Source organism: Lasioglossum baleicum, chromosome 9 (assembly GCF_051020765.1).
Source record: "Lasioglossum baleicum chromosome 9, iyLasBale1, whole genome shotgun sequence".
Lineage (NCBI taxonomy): Eukaryota > Metazoa > Arthropoda > Insecta > Hymenoptera > Halictidae > Lasioglossum > Lasioglossum baleicum.
The window spans coordinates 13,112,842-13,132,563 of record NC_134937.1 but is presented as its reverse complement, the minus strand read 5'-3'; the positions used below and the strand labels follow the sequence as shown (position 1 = coordinate 13,132,563).

Genomic DNA, 19,722 nt, shown 5'->3' with positions numbered 1-19,722 from the left:
ATATGAAACGATAAAAGATTTAAAAAATTCAAAATTGTTGTAATGTTGCTTATAATGTAACAAAGTCGTTGTGATTATGATAAATTTGTGATGACAAAATTTTAAGAATAAAAGTACATATGTATTTAAAATGGGCGAAATTGATTTAAAAAAGGATGACTTTCGAGTACAAAACCTGTACAGAACAATTGAGCAACGCGATGAATTTCGGGCCGAAAATCTCGACGCCGGTATTGGATCAGAAGCAGCAGATAAGGTTCGTGCCGCCCATAAATTATCGAGCGATACCTAGAACACTATAATCGCATTTACGAAATTCCAACAATATATATGTCTTTCGTTGACACGATAGATTAATTCGATCGGGGGAATGTGTCCTCGCCGTGAAACGCAACAGTAGCAAATGGGACCGCCTTCGCAATGCTCCGTTTCCCCGGTGCCTCGTGATCGAAAGTGAAATCTATTCGACACCTCTCTGTCTGTCTAGATCTAGCGAGATCATAGTGATCTTAACGATCGTCGTTGAATAACACCCTGACGCTCTTAATCGCTCTAAGCTGCGAGAAAACGGTCAGAACCACCGAATGTGATAACCGAGACAATCCAGGATTAATCAAAGTGAGTTTCTTGCTGCTCTATCTGTGATAAGATCTATCTGCTTTGTAGAGCGCGTTTAGATCTTTTAGATCCTTTATTCGACAATTTTAAGACTTTTGTGCATTATGCTCCCACTATTATGTAACACAAAAGTAGCATTTCTTTCGTAAAATCCAACCAACTCTGTGGCAACTTTCAAATCGATATCCCTATCACAAGGGTAGTTATTAACTAATGATCTTCTGTTCTGTTTGACAAAAAATTACGAAAAAATTCGCGAACTTTCTACGTAATGGCACGCGGGACTGTGAATCTTTTTCGAATTTTTCGCGGCGAAATCGTTTTTTAAAAATCTCCGAAACCGCGACAGTCTTCAAGTGCAAATTCCATCTTGAAGATCCAACAAAAAAGGTCGCAAAAAATCCTTTAATCTTTGTGTATTCAACCGGGTACCCATTTACTGTATTTCTTTCAACAATTTGTTAATGTTCCTCTAAAAAAATATTACAAAATTCCTCTGAATGTCCATTCTCTACTCGCTAATATATGCATTAACCCCTTGCCCTACAATATCGAGTCAGACCCGCAAGAGTGATGAAGATTCTGAACAGAATCTAATAAATAGGTGTGTTATTAATCTCCTTTAAACCGAGATGAAATGTATAGTTATTGGAGAACATGTAGGCATACAATAGATACAAACTTTCTTCTTTTTTAGGAAATTACGAACTACAATAAAAGTTCTAATCACTGAAACTGTAAAATAAATCGTAGGGCAAAGGGTTAATTTGTAGTGTTATAATGAGAATGTGTGCAAACATGTGAAATACAGAAAGGTTTGAAATAATCTACACATTTTGGTTGACTACATAGGGTTAATAAGCCCGTATCTTCGAGAAAAGAAACAAAGACAGTTCAATACTCTCGGACATGATTGACAGGCGAGTCGCAGGCCGCATATCAATTTCGCTTTCCCAAGGAGCAATTAGTTACGCGGCCGTTGCGCCAACCTTCGTTCGGTTGACACTATTACATCAGGCTCTATGAACGATCATAATCGCCACGGTTGGTCGCGATCCTATTATCATCGACATAGACACAGACACAGACATAGAAAGACAGCAGAGGCGCATGATGCGCCTTAAAGCCAGTCTCTTTCTCCTTGGTTTTTCCCGTGTTGACTGCCTCGGCATATTGATCGCTCGACACGTGACTAAATCTCAATGGCGAGATGCTGCGCGGCGCAGGGTTCGTTCACTTTGATTATGTTCGATTCGTTAGTTCGCGATAGACGCCGCGAGCGTTATCACTCCTCGCGAGTTTTCGATCCGATTCGATCGACTGGATCCGCTGGATCATCGAACGCCACGTCCGAGATCAACGTGACGGCCGATCAACGGCTACCATCGTCGCCATCATGACAGGTTGCTCTTCGATCTCTCTTCCAGATTAACGCGATCGATTGTCATACATCATCGATAAGTTTTCGACAATTCTGTACAACAAAACTTTCAACAACAGACTGTAACATACTTTATGTAACAAAGAATTCTTTAAAAAGACTACCGCATGAAACACGGTGCGGAAAAAAGTATTCGAACACTAAATTAAAGACTGAAGCTTCCTCTTTAGTCGATTTATTGAGCTTTGAACGAATGACGTGATCTTTGCAAGAAAATTTATTCCTTCAGAAAACCCCGTTCACAACGAAGGCGTGAAACTTGATCTATGATTCCTTCTAGTCGATTTATTGAGCTTCAATCGAACGATGTGATCTTTGCAAAAACTGTATTCCACATTTTTGTTGCAACAGTTTAAGTGCGCAAAGTGCGCAAAGACTAAATAAATTTTCCGCGAACGCGAGATGTTTTCCTTAATTCGATCCTTACGTGTAACGCTTCGATAGAGATAATCACGTGCCATAGAGAAAGTGAATGCATTAAAACCTGGAAAACATGGAAACTGTACAAGTTTGCGATGGTGTGTGGTCGTGTACCAAGAAATTCCATCAAGTTGCTTCATGATATAATAATTTCTCTCACATTCGCATATTCAGTTGAACTTTGTGAAGTCTGGTCAAGTGTTTCTCAATAATCATTTTGATCTATTTTAACATCAATAGATACGTGAAGATTAAGTCATTAAAATGTGTGAACAGTTGTTGTCTCCCGAGCGAGCTCTATATTCAAAGTGTTGTTTTTTTCTTCGTTATATCACAACGATATCACGTGGTATTATTATCAATGCCGTGAATCACAGTCATTTGTCTGCTGGCGATTAATGCTATGCAGACCGCTAAGGACGGTCAGTAGCCGTCTGAATTTTCGACGGTGTGGTCATTATGCGGGAGTATTAACGTTGTGTACTGTGAAAAAGCACGATGGACGACGGGAACGAGATGTTGATCGGTAATGTTGCCATCGACAGTGTCACACGATAGTGAATTTTTATTTATAAATGTCCTGGAGATCGAATCAAGCTCTTTCCTGTCGCAATTCATGTTTCATTCTGCTCGCTGGAAACTGCTATATCGGTTCCAGCTGTCGAATAATTTTTTTGCATTAGGATTAATCTTTTAGCTGATCGTCAGCAATTGTTTATCATGTAGACACACTCAAAGCGAAACCAAGCGTTGAAGTCTTTGCAGTTATTCTTGCGAAGCGAAATAAACCCAGAAGGGTTTAAAGTGCTTTAAAAATTGAAAAAAAATTGCCTAACAAGCCCTGACCGTAAAAACCACTGTTCGCAGACTATCTGAGCGACGACATGTCGGCGGCCCCGCCGGAATTAACGGTTAGGCGACCGGTGTATCAGCAGGACGAGCTAAATCATTTGTGCAAATACGTGAAGCCGAAAGAAACGCGTAAGTACCGCAATATGTATGCGCATGTGTTGCGGAATCGTTTACGAGCACAGAAGTCTGTCGCGTCGCCGACTTATTTTCGATCAGCTGGTCTGTATCGTTCGCGCCGAGATGGAGCGTCGCTTATCTAGACTAAACAAAAGACGTCTTGTGGACAATGGATCGAAAACATTCGTGCCGTTTATGATCCTGCTGTGAAACACTGTACGATATGGGTCACCCAATTAGATATTACGGGTTTTTACACAGCAATTACGGATCTGCAGCGTCTAGCTTGATTGACCCTAATGAGAAACCTCGTGAAAGACATCTGGACGTTTGTAGAAAGCGAAAGACAATTGTCTAGCCTTGAACTCGTGATGTTGGGCGGATAACTAATTGTAAGTGGCCACGCGGGAGTCTCCGTGATGTCTGAAGAGAGTTCAACGCAATTCGTTCGAGATGTTTATTGAAAGATCTTGGAGGATCTATAAAATTTCATTGAAACAGGCTCAGTGTGATTGTAGATCTTTTCACAACGAGGATTTTTTAAATTGTGGAATACGTGCCCATAATTTTGAAAGTGGTCCAAGTGATATTATTCCTTGTTTCACTGAATACTTCACTGACTTGTTTCCATATAATTTAGTTCAAAATAATGTGATGCGAAATAACTGATAAACTCATTTTTTTAAATTTTCACTTGGACCACTTTCAGAATTATAGTCCAATAGAAGAAGGAAAAAGGTAACAGCAATCAATGTTGTAGTTTTCCAGACGCTCTCCTCAAAATGCAAGAAGATCCAGCCAATGGCGGCTCTGAAGAACTCGATACCTTTAATCGGCTGGTTATCGAAGTACGATTGGAAAAAGGACATACTGGGCGACGTAATTGCTGGAATTACAGTCGCGGTGATGCATATTCCCCAAGGTACTTTCGCTAATAACGAAGCTAATTACACATCAATCAAAAGTATTCGCGAGTTTCACGTTAATCTCCATCAGCTGTTTTAATCCATTCGATCAATTTACATGGCACATGACTGAGGATTAATTAGCAAAAATGGTCCCGTTCTTTTTTTAAGGAATGGCGTACGCAATTCTGGGCAACGTGCCGCCAATAATCGGCATCTACATGGCGTTCTTCCCCGTGCTAGTATACTTCTTCCTCGGCACATCTAGACACAATTCCATGGGTAAGTAATCAAAATGATTCACTCGCCTAATCGCTATCGCATTACGCAAGACGGAAGCCTGGAAACGTCACACACAGAAGAGAAGTCTTCCGGAGACTATTCATTCCCATCTAGCGTACAACGTCGCCGACTTTCGTTTTATACTTTACTTTCTAACGTCACGGCATCAATAAATTGATGTTTAATGCGTCTCGATCACGCATCGTAATCACGCGTCGCTTCCGATTGCCCTTCTTCCTCTTTTATAAATCACGTCTCCGAACCGCTTCCTATCAAATATTTGCGGACGCGTGTGCTGATTACGGACGACCGCGGCGAGATTACTAGTTTGCGCGCGAGTTTGTCGACCAAACACCGTGCTCTGGAAATCATTTCACTAACAATTACAGGCCGTATTAGCCTTGAGATACAGCGACACCCACTAGTAACTGTTTTTAACCTTCAGTTACTCGCACTCCATTTTCCACATAACTGTTTACATGGAACTTTATGTGACGCGTTCATGTTTTCAGATTGTAAGTAGAACAATTGGTTTTGCTACACAACGCGAACAAGATTTCTGAGAACATTTGGAAAATTTAGAGAACGCATATTCTGAAAATGTCACCAAAAAAACTTTAAAGATGGTCAAAATTTCAGTTTTTCACAATTCTCGGCCTCCAACTGCAATAAATCTAAGGATTCTTACATCCCTCAAACTTTCAAAACGTATTGTTTAAATTTTCAACGTAGGCCCACATAAGAAAATTGTCAAACACAACACTCAGTATTTTCTCTACAATTCCGACCAATCGCAATTTCTGCAAAAATTTCTTTCCGCATCATGCAGCAAACTAATTGCTCTAACTTCTCAAACAAGTTCAAATCGAATGGTCCAATCGGATCAAATCCTGTAAGCTGCGGATCTTGAAATGTATTATCAGATTGTAGAATTCGTGAACATGTGTGAAAATATAGGAATTTGCAAACCCGAACGAACGTCCGTGTTGTGTTGAAACATTTCTCGTCTCGACCGACGATTCTGGTGAATTGCAATTATTTGTTCGGTGTGAAGGCACGTTCGCGCTGATCTGCATGATGACCGGAAAAGTGGTCACGACTTACAGCTCGCAGGATCGCTCGTCTCTCTATCCAGTCCAAGAAAACGAGCCGTTGTCCTCGGGCAGCAATCAATATTCACCGGTGGAAGTTGCGACCGCGGTCACGTTCACCGTAGCCATGATTCAGGTAATTATTTCTCCTCTACGTGTTCGTTCTTGACCGAATCCGCAGGCTAGAGGAACGATTTATCTGAATATTTTTCGATCCTGTAGTTGGGGATGTACGTGTTGCGGTTGGGTATCATCGCAACCCTACTCTCAGACAGTCTCGTCAGCGGATTTACCACTGCGGCGGCCATTCACGTTTTCACGTCGCAGGTGAAAGATCTGCTGGGATTAAAGGGCCTGCCTAATCGAAAGGGACCCTTCAAATTAATCATGGTGAGTCGGATGTCTCGGTTGCATTCCTAACGATGAAGTTCAACACATTGTAGTAACTTAAGAACATTTCGTTCTTAAGCGATTTCGATAAAGCTGGACTTCGTACATAATTGTTTCTATGTAAGATAAAATTATCGAGTCCTAATTATCATATCACGTGGAACTCCGCGTGGAAAATTGACCGAGGAGAAAACGCTTAGCGCTTACGTCGGTGTGGAAAGTATTCGTACAGCGACAAATTGATTGTAAAATTGTGTATATTCATGCCAATAATAAAAGCAAAAACTGATTAATAAATATTCTTAGATGTTTGTAGAATAAATTTTGCGCAAACAAAATTTTATTTTTCTTCAGCATTACAAAAGCACCGACAAAAACAGATAAATGTGCAGAAACAGGCGCGTAGAAAGTATTCGTACAGTCAAATAACAAACGAAAAAACTATGAAAATGTACTAAATATTTACGGGTTTAATATTTTGTGCGATTGCCTTTTGATTTTGCAATAGCTTCGAGCCTTCTTGGCATGGAATGTATTAAGTTGAATGTTGTAGCAGGCTCTATTTTATTCCACTCTTCTAGTAAAGCAGCTTTTAAACTTTCTTTAGATGTAATATTGTGATTACGAATCTTTTTCTCCAAGTAATCCCATAGATATTCGATGGGATTAATGTCTGGTGATTGTTGTGGCGTCTTCAAGTATTTTGGTGCGTTATATAAAATGCATTGCCTAGTATTATATGTATAATACATATGCAAAATGTTTTGAATCATTGTCATGGGTGAATATAAAATCGTTGTTAAGTCCCATTTTATTTGCACTAGAATGGAGGTGATTTTGAAGGATGTCAATATAGACTCTGTGATCCATGATACCATCGATGAAATGTAAAGATCCCACTCTCCAGCTGCAATCATGCAACCCCAGACTAATACAGAGCCCGCGCCGTGTTTTATTGTGGATATGAAATTTCTTTTATTGAACGCAGTACTTTTTTGTCTCTACTATACTGTGAAGTGATTTTTGGTCCCAAATATTTCGAGTTTGCTCTTTCGCCTGTGAAAATTACCTTTTTCCAATACTGCATTGGAGTGTTAACCTGCTGTTTAGCAAATTCTAGTCGCCTCTTACGATTAACTTCATTTGCAAAATACTTCTTCACTACTTCGTAAGTAATCACGCACAGTACATAGTAGCCGAGACACGTATGTCATTGTTGTTTTTAAGCTCTGTTGCAATTTGTGCGGCACTTATACGTGGATTTTGTTTAACTTTACGAATAATTAGTCGTCGATCATACTCGTTTATCTTTTGCGGACGTCCAGACTTCTTTTATTTTGAACTGTTTTTCGTGATTCAAATCTGTCGATAATACTTTGAACAGTAGACCTTGGTCTACCCACAATGCGAGCAATTTCGCTAAGCGATTTGCATTGATTGTGCAACCGAACAATAATCTTTCGTACTTCTTCCGTTATTTCGAAACCTTTACGACCCATGTTGAGACCAATTCAAATTTTCGACTTTATTTCTACGAGTAGAAACTTATTTCCATTCAAATAGTACACAGAATATTTTTTGTACCCCACAATTGGAGGAGATATTTAGGTGGTCGTATTTAGGTGGACCACCCTTATATGTACGACCAGAGTGAGACCCTGTTTTCTCTCTCATTTCCACACAGCGTGGTTACAAAAAAAGTTGAACAGACGCCGCGCCAGAGCCACGGAGCGTGCAAGAATACGGAAAATTCAATACAGTATTAGCAATAGTTTTTTGCGAATATTTCGAGAACTAAAAGCGACACCCCTACATGTGAAAAGGAAAAAGTTGTTCAAAATGTGTAGCTGCATAACATATTTGAAAAGTCGGAGAGGAGTGCCCCTTTCTAAATAATTACCAAAATTGGTAATAGAACTCGATATACAGAATAACTTTTAAACCATGAACATTCACTCGCATTCATTGACCACAATACATTGATATATTTATTATTTCGAGATGTGTTTATAACAATTCCTTTTGCCAACGATGTCGACACGCGATAGATCGATCGATTACATTATTCCCGGTGTGTACAGTACTCGACTATCAGTCTTCCGGGACTCAGGTGTTTATGCGTTCAGATTTACGAGCGGGTCCAACCCGACTTCCGGTTAACCGTTCGAACGCGCGTAAGAATGAAATGGTAAAAAGCAGCTGATAAGAACCCGCCGGCTCGACGGTTTTACTTTCTTCCAGGCCAAATATGTCTGGTTCGAACACCGACATACATAACCGTGCCAGCATTTATTCCGTTTGCCGTTTCCGACACATAATATGCTCGCTTCGGCGAACGTAATCGGTCGCCATTTCTACGCAGCTGTAACAGACCATCGAAATACCGGATAGAATTCCTAGACGAACTTTCTACCGCGTTGCGCGATTAACAGTTTGCCGGTTGTTACTTAATAGTTCTTTACGATTTCCAGATAAGCAATTCGGGAGTTTTTTTTTTGTCTTTTCGTGGATTATTCAACGGCGAGAGCAATTTTCTTCGTGGTTAACCTTCAGTTACTCGCACACCGCATTCTACGTAACTGTTTACATGAAACTTTATACATATGATTGGAACACAAAAAAATTTTCAACAAATAAAATAACTACCTGAATGCAAAATAATCATTACGTCCGCAAATGTTAAATGTGACATAAGCTTTTTCCTCATGACTGTTTTAGACTTACGTGGACCTTCTGCAACACATCAATGACGTCAACGTTATCGCCATCACGCTCTCAACAGTTACAATCGTCATTCTAATCGTTAATAACTTCCTAAAGGTTGGTCTGAAAGTAATATCAGAAATTAAAGAAGACGACTTTAAGTAAATTTTCACTATGGAATAAAATAGAAGATCACAGTTCAACAAATACAGTAATTTTTCGATCGGAGTCTCCACACCCGGGTGTTGGACGGACTTGGGTAGAGTACGGAGGCTATATTTTTATGACTGCGTCTACCGCGCCGAGACTTCAAACGACGAGCCGAACATAGAGAAGGACAGAATGAAATAGGATCGCGTGTCGCCGTCGCCGGCACAGTTTAAAGGCCCGTGCGTCATCACAATGAAACACCAAGACCTCAGCTTTCTTATTTTCTATGATATCATTATGGAACTTTCACCAACATATTCGTGACATTTCTCTGATTAAAATGATACCAAACACGATATAATTTGGCCAATATTTAGTAGTTTAATCGACGATGAAAATTTCGAACGCAACGAAGAAGAGCGTATTGGAAAGAAAGAGACGCGAACAGTAGCCGCCGCCGGTTCGCATCTCTTTCTTTCCAATACGCTCTTCTTCGTTGCGTTCGAAACTTTTACCGTCGATTAAACCACTAAATAACGTTGAAATTATATCGTGTTTGGTATCATTTTAATCAGAGAAACGCCAGGAATAAGCTAGTAAAAGTCCCATAAACCGATCATTAAAATTAAGAAGTTTGAGAACTCGATTCACTCGAGTCAATGTGTGGTGTTCACACCGATATACCCGAGCCGAGATCAATCATCGCCGCTCTACGGCGCGGAGCAGCGTTGGCCGGCAGTGGAGTGAGTAGGCACTGGACTCCGATCGGAGACACCCCCCAAGACTCCGATCGAAGAATTACTGTAATAACAAATTACAATTTCAGCTTAATCGCAACTTATATTTTATCCACAGCCAAAGATTGCCAAACTGAGTCCATTCCCGATCCCTATAGAAATGTTAGCAGTGGTGATCGGTACAGTTCTCGCAGTGTATGCGAATCTCGAAGAGGCGTACGGGGTTGTGACTGTCGGTCACATACCAGTCGGGTAATTAATAATAAACGGAAGCAGAAAATTTAAAAGAAACATCTAAAACCTTGCGAAATTCTTTCAATTTTTTTTTGCAGCTTGCCAGTTCCATCGTTACCACCATTGGCACTGATACCAAACATACTAATTGACAGTTTCGTGATTACTATGGTGTCCTACACCATTTCCATGTCCATGGCGTTGATCTTCGCACAGAAGCTTGGCTACGAGGTGGACTCCAACCAGGAACTAGTTGCGCAGGTGAATTTCTAACCAATTTTCACGACAGTCAATAAATGTTCAATGCGTACATTTCTTTATTTGCAACGATTCATAAAGGATTGTTTTCGAAGACAAGAATCACTGCAAACAACGAAATCTACGTGTGAAGAATTTGTGAACGAACAACGTCCTACCTAAACTTGATCAAAACGTCGATATGCAACGTTTAAAAATCCCCTGAAAGATACTTATCTCGAATAAGTCTCGACCCAGATTCATCTCCTCGGAAGTTGAACTTGAATATCTGTTCTAACAATGCTATCTGTTCCACTTGTTGACCAAGCTGCGAGGATCGATGCGATCTAAAGAAATTCTACGATTGCATTCAACGACGACGGCCTAGTTTGGCAAGGCCGGTTCCTTGGCCGTGTTGATCTATGATCTACGTATAACGATACCCGGTGAAACACCGTGTAACATGTCGACTAACAAATAGCTGATTAAGATCTTATGCAAACTATGATCGTTGAAGGAGATACCGATTCGATTCTCAGGGTGTCGGTAATCTAGTCGGATCGTTCTTCTCTTGCATGCCGTTCACCGCTTCGCTGTCTAGATCATTGATCCAGCAGACCGTCGGAGGACACACTCAGCTGGCTAGCCTAATCTCCTGCTCCATTTTGGTCAGCGTGCTGCTGTGGATCGGACCCTTCTTCGAGCCGCTACCACGAGTAAGCAATTTATGCTTATATATTCTCCAATAGTTGTACATTGACAAAACCAAAGTAGAATTCTATTTCGGTTTAAAGGATATATTTATTAGACTCTGTTCAGAATTTTCATGACGAGTCAGACACGATATTGTAGGCGAAGACGGTGTTGGGCAAATTTTATTTTAAATAATAAATAAACGTGTGATTTTAATTGCAAATAATAACTAAACTTTTTATTTAAATAAAAGTAATTTAAATAATTCCAAAAGTGATCTATTTATTATTCCTTATTTGCGAACAAGGTGGAAATCAAATAAATAGTTTTTGGTCTTCTCTTATTTCTTGTATTTTGTGTATGCAATGAACACGTGCGCGTTTTTTGTCTGCTATAGCAACCTTTTCAGGTATACCGCCTGTGGTCAAGCCCGTCCGGAGGGACTAGCTGCCTATAAAAAATACAATTCAATTTATTATTTGTCAATACAAATAATAATTGAAATTGTATTTGTAAATAACAATTAACTTTATTATTTTAAATAATTAATTTAGATTTGCTCAAATAATACAATAAATAATTATTTTTGCTTTTTATTTGAATATCCAAATAACAAATAACTTATTTCAATTTTTATTTAAATAATTATTTATTAAAATAAATTTATTTATTACCCAACACTGTGTGTGTGGGTGAAGAGGTTAAAACGTGATGATAAAAAGTTTCCGTTCTTGTTGTAAACAAAATACATATTCGCTCACTTTTTATCGTCAATTGGGAAATTAGATTCGTCTCGGTAGCGTAACGTCATAAGAAGTCACGCGTGCATCAAACAAAAACGTAATCACGCCGAACTGACATTGGTTTTCAATTAATAATAGTATATGTCCAACATGACACTGACATAGATACTGCAAAAACCAATTTGTTGCATATAAAATGTTCGACGGTAGAACGCGATTATGTATTCTGAAGGTTTTTTCCTGATATTCTTGCACAGTGCGTTCTGGCCAGCATAATCGTAGTGGCTCTGAAGGGTATGCTGATGAAAGTGACAGAGTTCAAGAGATTCTGGAAGCTGGAGAAGTCGGATGGCATTGTTTGGGCAGTGACATTCGCTACAGTGATCCTGTTGGACGTCGAGTATGGACTATTAGTGGGAATAGTTCTCTGCATCGGCAAGCTGATCCTGTTCGCAGTGCATCCTTACACCTGCACGCTCGCTCTAGTGCCTGGTACCGAGCTTTATCTGGATACCAAGAGATATAAAGGCGTATGGAGTAACAGTAGTCTTTTTATTTCGCTTTCCTCTTGTCTCTGACGTTACGTGACCACTTCAGGGCCACCCTTTATCCTTCGTGCTCGCGTGTCCACTCGAAAAAAGATTCAAGTCCTGCGAGTTATACAGCTGGAAGACAAACGACAGCTATTGAAGAGTCCATTAGTCGAACGTTCTCTTCTTGAAAACTATTAAAACATTTTCCGAGTGCGCACGCGAGCTCTGATGACCCTCGAGCCTCGAAGGAATCCTCGAGGGACAAACAGTGACGTTAACCTGTGGCTTTAACGCCGGAAGAATTCTGCTTTATTCGTGTACATGTTACTACAAAAATCTTAGAAATTGTTTCTACTATGAGTTTAACCCTTTGCACTCGGAGCTATTTTAACTGGAAAATTGAACACTTCTTCCTAGCTAGAATATTTCCATTCTCAATGATTTTTGAAATTTAATGGATACGGAATTGATATAATACCACATGCAAATATCTAATAATGTAAACGATATTTTAGATAATTTTACAATAATTGTTAGTGGCGCCTCAGAGCCACCGCTCGAGCGCTAAGGGTTTCAACTGTGGATTTTGAGGCCCGAGAAGTCCCGAGAAGGTTCCTAACGTTAATTAACGTTCCAGGCTGTCGAGCTTCCGGGGATTAAGATCTTCCACTACTCCGGCAGCCTGAACTTCGCCTGCAGACAACACTTTCGCGACAAAGTATACAAAGTTGCTGGCTTAACGCCGCGGAAGGAGCCGGACGTGGGTTTCAAGCACGACGAACTCAAGGAAATTAAAAAGGTGAGCAATTATGGTTTCACGATCGATCTCTGGCGGAACTGGTAGAACACACTTTCACAGGTCAAATGTCGGTAGAAATGGTGTTACGAAACGGGATGAACGGCGTCTAATAAAATTGAACGATATCAACGTACACGATCGAAGTGCGTGAAAGGTAGAATGTGTGTCCAGTTTGTGGAATCAGTAGAATCGATGAGATGGTAGGTTAACGACCTCGGTATTGATATTCTACCTTTGGAAAACAAATTGGCCGCGGGCTTGCGTAACAGAGCATTGAAGAAAGTCAATTTCCTCGTGATTACGTTACAGTTACGCACCCTGATACTGGATTTCACCGCGGTGAGTCACATGGATCCAGCGGCTGCAACGACCCTCGGAAATTTGATCGACGAGTACTCCGACGCGGATGTGTTCGTGTATGTTGCTGGCTGTTCCGGTGAGTCTTCTTAACTCGCACCCCTCATTCTAGACCTCTTCTTTCCCCTAGTGCCTTTTCTGGTTCCTCACCTGCTCTTCTTGGAGTACAAATTTAGTGAAGACATAGTAAAATCAAACCAATGTAATTAAATCCCACTCCAATCTAGACCTCTTCTTTTCCCTAGTGCCTTTTTTGGTTCATCACCTACTCTTCTTGGGGTACAGATATAGTAAAGATATAATAAAATCAAACCAATTAAGTCCCATTCCATCCTAGACCTCTTCTTTCCCCTAGTGCCTTTTCTAGTTTCTCACCTACTCTTCTTACCCTAGTAGCATTTACAGTCAACATTTTGTGGAGCCTTCGTTGCAATTTTGGTTGGCAAATCGTTAGAAATGTCGCCTGTTTATGCAGGTCGTAGTCACCACTATTTCCCAAAATTGTTTCCTAACATTTTACAAACTGCTGGATTCTGTTTCGAAAATGTCGTCTCTGAAAATTGAGGTCACGAACTTTTGCAATAAATGCTACTAATACATAAATGCTACTAGGACAATTACATCCCTAATTCCTGGTCCATGTACTGGGTGATCTATCCTCGTGTCTCGGCTACGGTATAACTGATAAACGATTGATAAGGGAAGATCGATCGGAAGCGGAAGCTACGAACGATCGGCCCGACCGATAAAGAAGCGTCTAGCATTCAACGCAACGTCCGTTCCAACGTGTCTTAGGACCTGTGTACGAGATGATGAGAAAGTGCAACCTGACGGAATGCAGAGGCGGTTTGTTCGCGGTGTTCCCCACCGTGGCCGATGCAGTGAATTTTGCAAGATCCACAAACGAGCTGTGCACCGTGCCCGCGTGGAGCTCGTCCGTGTTCGAGGACACCACTATCGCGAGATTATGATCGTGGAATACTAATCTCTTCGGAGAGGAACGTTCATTCATGCCTTTCGCTGAGAAGCTACCGAATCGGAGCAGATTCGTCCCGACTATTCGTCTCGAGTACTCGATGCCGCTACTCTCTGTTTTCTCGAGTAGTTGGTAACAATCGTACCGTATTATCTATTTATTTTAAATGTAATTACACAATGGAACTTCGTTGTTGCATTTCAGATATGAAAATTGACTATTAACTTATTGTAGCACACTAGATTATAGAAAGCTTGTTTTTCCAAAGAATCTCTTCCTTCGAGGAACAAGTGACACGTGAATATATTCGAAGACGAAATTGGTAGCTGTGTATACATTCTCGTGTATTTATGTAAATAATTCTTTTTTTAAGTGTAGTGTACGCACGCCGAAGACTTAAGAAAGTTTATCCGTTAGAAAAGTGTTCTAGCTCGGTCTCGATTCAGATTCCATGCATGCATGGACGTTTGTCACTCGTGTCATTGAACGTCGCTGCGAAATTCGAATATAGTTCTATGCCATCGTTAGAAATGCGTTTTCTATCCTACGATGAGCACACAAGAAATTGTTGTAATGTACAATTGTACGATCTACAAGTATTTACGCGTGGATACTTGATAGAATTTATATTAACACGCATACTGTTTATACACTGTAATAAAGTAAATATTGATTCTTGTAAAACGTTGCCAATTCTTTTCGCATAAACGTAGAAATACTTCCATAACGACTGTTACGCGATTCTTTTTAGATGAAATTAAATTTGATTCGTTCGCAATTAATGTTTAAGCATTAAAATAAACGTAGCCATATAAGAAATGTAAATTTTCTTTTCCCTTCTACGATAAAGACGTTTCAATCACTGTAACTGTAAAGAAAATGTTACTGATTCGAAATTCCCGCTACAGCGCTACACGTGAGCGTGAGCCAGCGTGAGCGCGAGCAACGCACATGCGCGTGCAACGTCAACACTTGCGTGCGTAGCAAGTCCGGAGTGAAGTTTGTCTGAATGCGACCGGTACATTAACATTATTTATTTACAATGAGCGCGTGGATGCAATACTTCAAATCGATCCCCATGCACATGGTAAATTCATGAATTATGTTAAATACGAGACAAATGTCTTTTCAATGCGTATCTAACCTCTTTTCTCGCGAGGTTATGATCTCCAATACAACAGGTGTTACGTGTTGCAATAAATAGATAGATCGAATCTATTTAGATTTGTAAACAATTTCATTTCGCAGGATTTCGAGGGCCAGGCTCGGGCAGAGAACTTATGCCGAGTGATTATAACTTTGTTCGGAGTGAGTCGCTATACTTGAAGTACTCGCCCAAGAAAAATAGAATAAACATAATTTACATTTAAACATTTCCAGGTGGTCGGACTCATATGGGGCTACGTAATCCAACAATTCTCGCAAACGGTTTACATAATCGGTGCTGGATTTTTAATGGCAGCTTTGATCACGATACCACCCTGGCCCATGTACCGTCGTAAACCCTTGGAATGGCAGAAACCACAGTGTCAGCACTGCGACGTCAACCCTAAGACTGAATCCAACGCTCTCTCTAAGTCAAAGAAAAAGAAATAGCTAGTTACCGAATAACCTTTGTATTTAAAAATGTTTTTTTACATGAGAACACTAGTTCGGAGACAGAGAAACACTCTTCGAACAATCTCGTATTTTAAAACATGTACTCGTGGCTATGGAAGCTGCTATGTGTATCTCATTGCATTTGTATAATAATAGCGACGGAGAAAAAGAAATGAAATGGTTCGAGGAACACATCTTGAGAATTAAACACATTCCAATGATTGGAAGTAAATATGTGTCTAGTCTTTTGCTCCTTTATGATGAACGTTGGATACGTTGCTGTAATTTTGTTGATTTTAGAACATTATTATGCAGAGTTTAACTCTACGATTCAGATTTCAGTGTGTTAGGAAATATGAATGGGTGTCGCGAGGCGTTACACCATTAGAAACGCGTTTTCTAATAGATGACGACATTTTGCGATCTTGTGAACATTTCAAAAAAAGCAAAGCGTATCTAATTAATAGTTTCGATCTAACCGATCGGTGACACGATCTTTGGCACGAACGATAATGTTAATGTCGACTGTAACCTCTTCCTGCAGTGGAAGGGGAAGGGGAACGTGATGGAATTTAATGGCGAAAACAATTCATATTAATTATTCGTTTAAAATCTGAACGCGTTAAAGAGCGAGAGAAATAAAATCACCTCGTTCACAAATATAAAAGTTTATTAACCTTCGGTTACTCGCACTTCACTTTCTACATATAACTGCGTGGTTACGTGGAACTTATACCATCCCGCATAAATAAATTTTTATGCAATGAGATGACTACTTTAATGCTAAATAAACACTTAAGAAACGCGAGTAATTAAGAGTTATAAAAAGGAAAAATTAGAACGAGAAATATCCACGCATTTCATTATAGAAACATACCGACTTCCTACGTGATATTGTTATTAAATTTCTAAACAACAAGCTCAGAACGTATATTCTCGTGTTAAATTCGCCAGACTTTTATAATTGCAAAATTCACACTCGGAAGCATTAGAAAGCACAATACACGTAACCAATGCATCTGGAAAAATGAGGAGAAATTGCACAACATTCTACGCGTGTGTGTCCACGTAAAGAGGAAGTTGTACACGCAAAGTAATCAAGTTTACCGATTATGTTAATCCTTAGCGTGTAAACGAATCCGCTCGTTTCGTGGTCGCGTGCTACGCTGTGGGCAGCGATCCTCGCCATTAATTATAATTAGACTGCCGAATCTAAAGAAAAATCCAAGAATATCGTTATGATGTATTCAGTGGAAAAAATCGACTAAGAGATGAGACAAAATTTTATTTAACTCCCGGTGCCCCCAATCGGTGCAGAACATGTTTATTTTGCATAAAGATCCGCAGTCTAACTATAATCGTAACACTATTACTCCAGAATTAAATTATATATTTTTATTCGCGCGTGGAAGAGACAATTAATTCTACTCACCGAACTTTCACGGAACTCTTCGAATTTGCCACTGATTGTGAGATTTATTTCATACGTTGGTAACTTCACGTTGTACCAGATCTACAACTATACATACTGAAGTTCGTCTGCGACAGCTGCGTGTGTATTTAGTGCAGCCGGTACGTCCGTGTTATTTATTTACAATGAGTGCGTGGAAGCAATATTTTATGTCCATACCAACGCATATGGTGAGTTCGTAATCGAACGTTCGATTAACAATAAACCAATGATGCCGTGAGTAACAAACAAGCTATGTTTTCGTTCCTGTGCGAATAGGTTATGTGCGAACAGCTGTTAAAGTCAAGTGACTTGTCCAGGTGACGTTACACAGAACTGTATACTTTTCTTATTAAAATTCTTTCATTTTCTAGGATTATGAGGGTCAAGCTCGTGCAGAAAAATTATCCAGAGTGATCATAACACTATTCGGGGTAAGACGCTCATTAAATTCGTTCGACTGCTTCGTCATGAATGAAAAATTGTTGTGACGTGGTTCATTTTATACGTAGGTGGTTGGATTAATATGGGGATACGTTATCCAACAATTCTCGCAAACGATTTACATCCTCGGTGCTGGATTTGTGATGGCTGCCTTGATCACTGTACCTCCGTGGCCTATGTACCGTCGCAAGCCTCTCGACTGGCAGAAACCGCAGACAACAGCTGCCAATAAACTAAAGAAAAAGAAGTAGCCAATCTGATCCCCCGCACACTTGTACTTAATACATTCCTGTTAATATAAGAGATATTACCACGTTGAATGATAAGTGCAGACTCATTATTCTTTTGTAATTAAAATTGACTTAAGAGTGTACCTGTGCTGCTATCATTCGCACCGTTGTTAATTGAATTATTCAGCAGCTAAGCGAGGAGCATTTTTAATATATTTATTTCACGATTATTGTAACGAGAACCCTGTCGGTAATTCAGATTTGCGCTCATCCCAGGGCGCGAGATTCAAAAAGAAAGATAATGAACGTGGTGCTATTTTGAAGAGGTATAAATTGGAACTTTATATACGATTGTATGTACTATAATTTATGCCGTTTCATCGCACGGTTTCGATCATAGCACACGCACATCCAGTTTCTTCACGCTGTCTGGAACAGACGAGAGCTGCATATCGTGGATTTCATTATATAACTGTAATTAATGCGCAGTCATGTAACATTATTGTTTATCGGTGGAAAGTAATGGCTATTACGAAAAGCAATGCTCGCGAAGATCGATGTAGACGATCTCGCTGACTTGACCGTAGAAAATATCGGCCTTAGTATTTCCCTTCCGCTTCGAAGAAAGCATTAAAGCAGTTATTTTATCGAATAAAAATTTATTTTTGCTGGAGTCGTATAAAGATTCATGTAAACAGTTATGTAGAAAGTGGAGTGCGAGTAACTAAAGGTCTGTATAATGAGAGGAAGTTTCGCTCTCCAAGACCAAGTGGATCGTCGATTCCGAACAATTAGCAGGCGATTATGATTTGATGCGTCGCGTCGTGCGCCACCCATGTTGGATCGGTTCCAACGTTTGACTTTCATCGGCCACGTTCTTCATTTTCTCCCGTCGCACGCTAACCGAAGCATATTTCCCTCAAAATTGGCCTACCGAGTGACTTTCACGGCACCGAAGAGGTAGAACGATCGTTATGCAACCTGAGGAGCTCGATTATAGTCACATCGAGAACACAAACATGCCGCAACACGCCTTGGCCGACTCTTTTGCCCTCTCCGTGCCTTTTTAACCAGCGCTCCTCCTATTTCGTCATCGATGCACGCAGAAAAGGGACCACCTTACGAAATGGTTGCGTTGCAACCGGTTTCATTACTCCTTTTTATTGGAGTGCTCGATCAGCTAGAACGAAGGACCTGGATTTTCCATTGTGGAAAAAGATCCTTTTGTTGCGACACCGGGTCGCGGTTCGTCCGAGAGATCGAATAATGATTCGTTTTGAGAGAGACTGGGCCTCGATCTTCTTTTTCGTCCTTTTTGTTGCGAAGATGAAGAGAAGACCTGAGATGCATCGATGATGACAGTTTGATCGTAGATTTTTGCCGAGATTGAACATTAAACATTTCTTCCGATCTAGAATAGTTTCATTCTATGTATATGCTTTTTTCATTTTATGGATATGGAATTGATGCAATACCTCGTACAATACTGAAATGTTTAGTAACTGGTTAGTAGACTGCGGATGTTCATGCAGTTTCCAATTTTCGTAATGTAGACTTTATTTTTCCTGTTCCCATTTTCACGTAACAGTCGCAAAAAGCGAATATCTGTAACAACTGCGTCCCGGGCAAGCGTAATGGCAATTATGGCATTCCCAGTTAAATGTTTCCTCCATTCCATCGTGTATAAGAAATCTTTTTCGTCGAGTAGCGGACCGATTAAC

General features: G+C 40.1%; 3 protein-coding genes and 1 long non-coding RNA gene across 7 annotated transcripts; all 4 read left to right on the top strand.

Moving 5' to 3' along the window:
• The first annotated feature begins 133 nt into the window (after positions 1 to 133).
• Positions 134 to 530, top strand: LOC143212064 (uncharacterized). The gene is made up of 2 exons (XR_013009598.1): positions 134 to 256; positions 353 to 530. It is a non-coding gene; the product is annotated as an uncharacterized LOC143212064 (long non-coding RNA).
• Positions 481 to 15,080, top strand: LOC143212041 (prestin). 4 transcript variants are annotated; one of them, XM_076430327.1, is made up of 14 exons: positions 481 to 618; positions 3,347 to 3,460; positions 4,209 to 4,370; positions 4,525 to 4,635; positions 5,690 to 5,862; positions 5,949 to 6,116; positions 8,835 to 8,936; positions 9,825 to 9,958; positions 10,039 to 10,201; positions 10,717 to 10,893; positions 11,871 to 12,143; positions 12,784 to 12,945; positions 13,255 to 13,381; positions 14,098 to 15,080. In XM_076430327.1, exons 2-14 carry the CDS (start codon positions 3,364 to 3,366, stop codon positions 14,271 to 14,273), a joined length of 2,025 nt encoding a protein of 674 aa, XP_076286442.1. In that variant the 5' UTR covers positions 481 to 618; positions 3,347 to 3,363; the 3' UTR covers positions 14,274 to 15,080. The 4 variants fall into 4 exon arrangements, with proteins under 4 accessions (XP_076286442.1, XP_076286440.1, XP_076286443.1 ...); XM_076430325.1 differs by lacking the exon at positions 481 to 618 and adding an exon at positions 1,815 to 2,021; XM_076430324.1 differs by lacking the exon at positions 481 to 618 and adding an exon at positions 2,097 to 3,005.
• Positions 15,081 to 15,205: 125 nt separating this feature from the next.
• LOC143212062 (signal peptidase complex subunit 1-like) lies at positions 15,206 to 16,109 on the top strand. The gene is made up of 3 exons (XM_076430373.1): positions 15,206 to 15,365; positions 15,527 to 15,586; positions 15,659 to 16,109. The coding sequence occupies exons 1-3, from the start codon at positions 15,321 to 15,323 to the stop codon at positions 15,872 to 15,874; spliced, it is 321 nt and encodes a 106-aa protein (XP_076286488.1). The 5' UTR covers positions 15,206 to 15,320; the 3' UTR covers positions 15,875 to 16,109.
• A 1,257-nt stretch (positions 16,110 to 17,366) lies between these two features.
• On the top strand, positions 17,367 to 18,144 carry LOC143212063 (signal peptidase complex subunit 1-like). The gene is made up of 3 exons (XM_076430374.1): positions 17,367 to 17,518; positions 17,702 to 17,761; positions 17,840 to 18,144. Exons 1-3 carry the CDS (start codon positions 17,474 to 17,476, stop codon positions 18,020 to 18,022), a joined length of 288 nt encoding a protein of 95 aa, XP_076286489.1. The 5' UTR covers positions 17,367 to 17,473; the 3' UTR covers positions 18,023 to 18,144.
• The last annotated feature ends 1,578 nt before the right edge of the window (positions 18,145 to 19,722 follow it).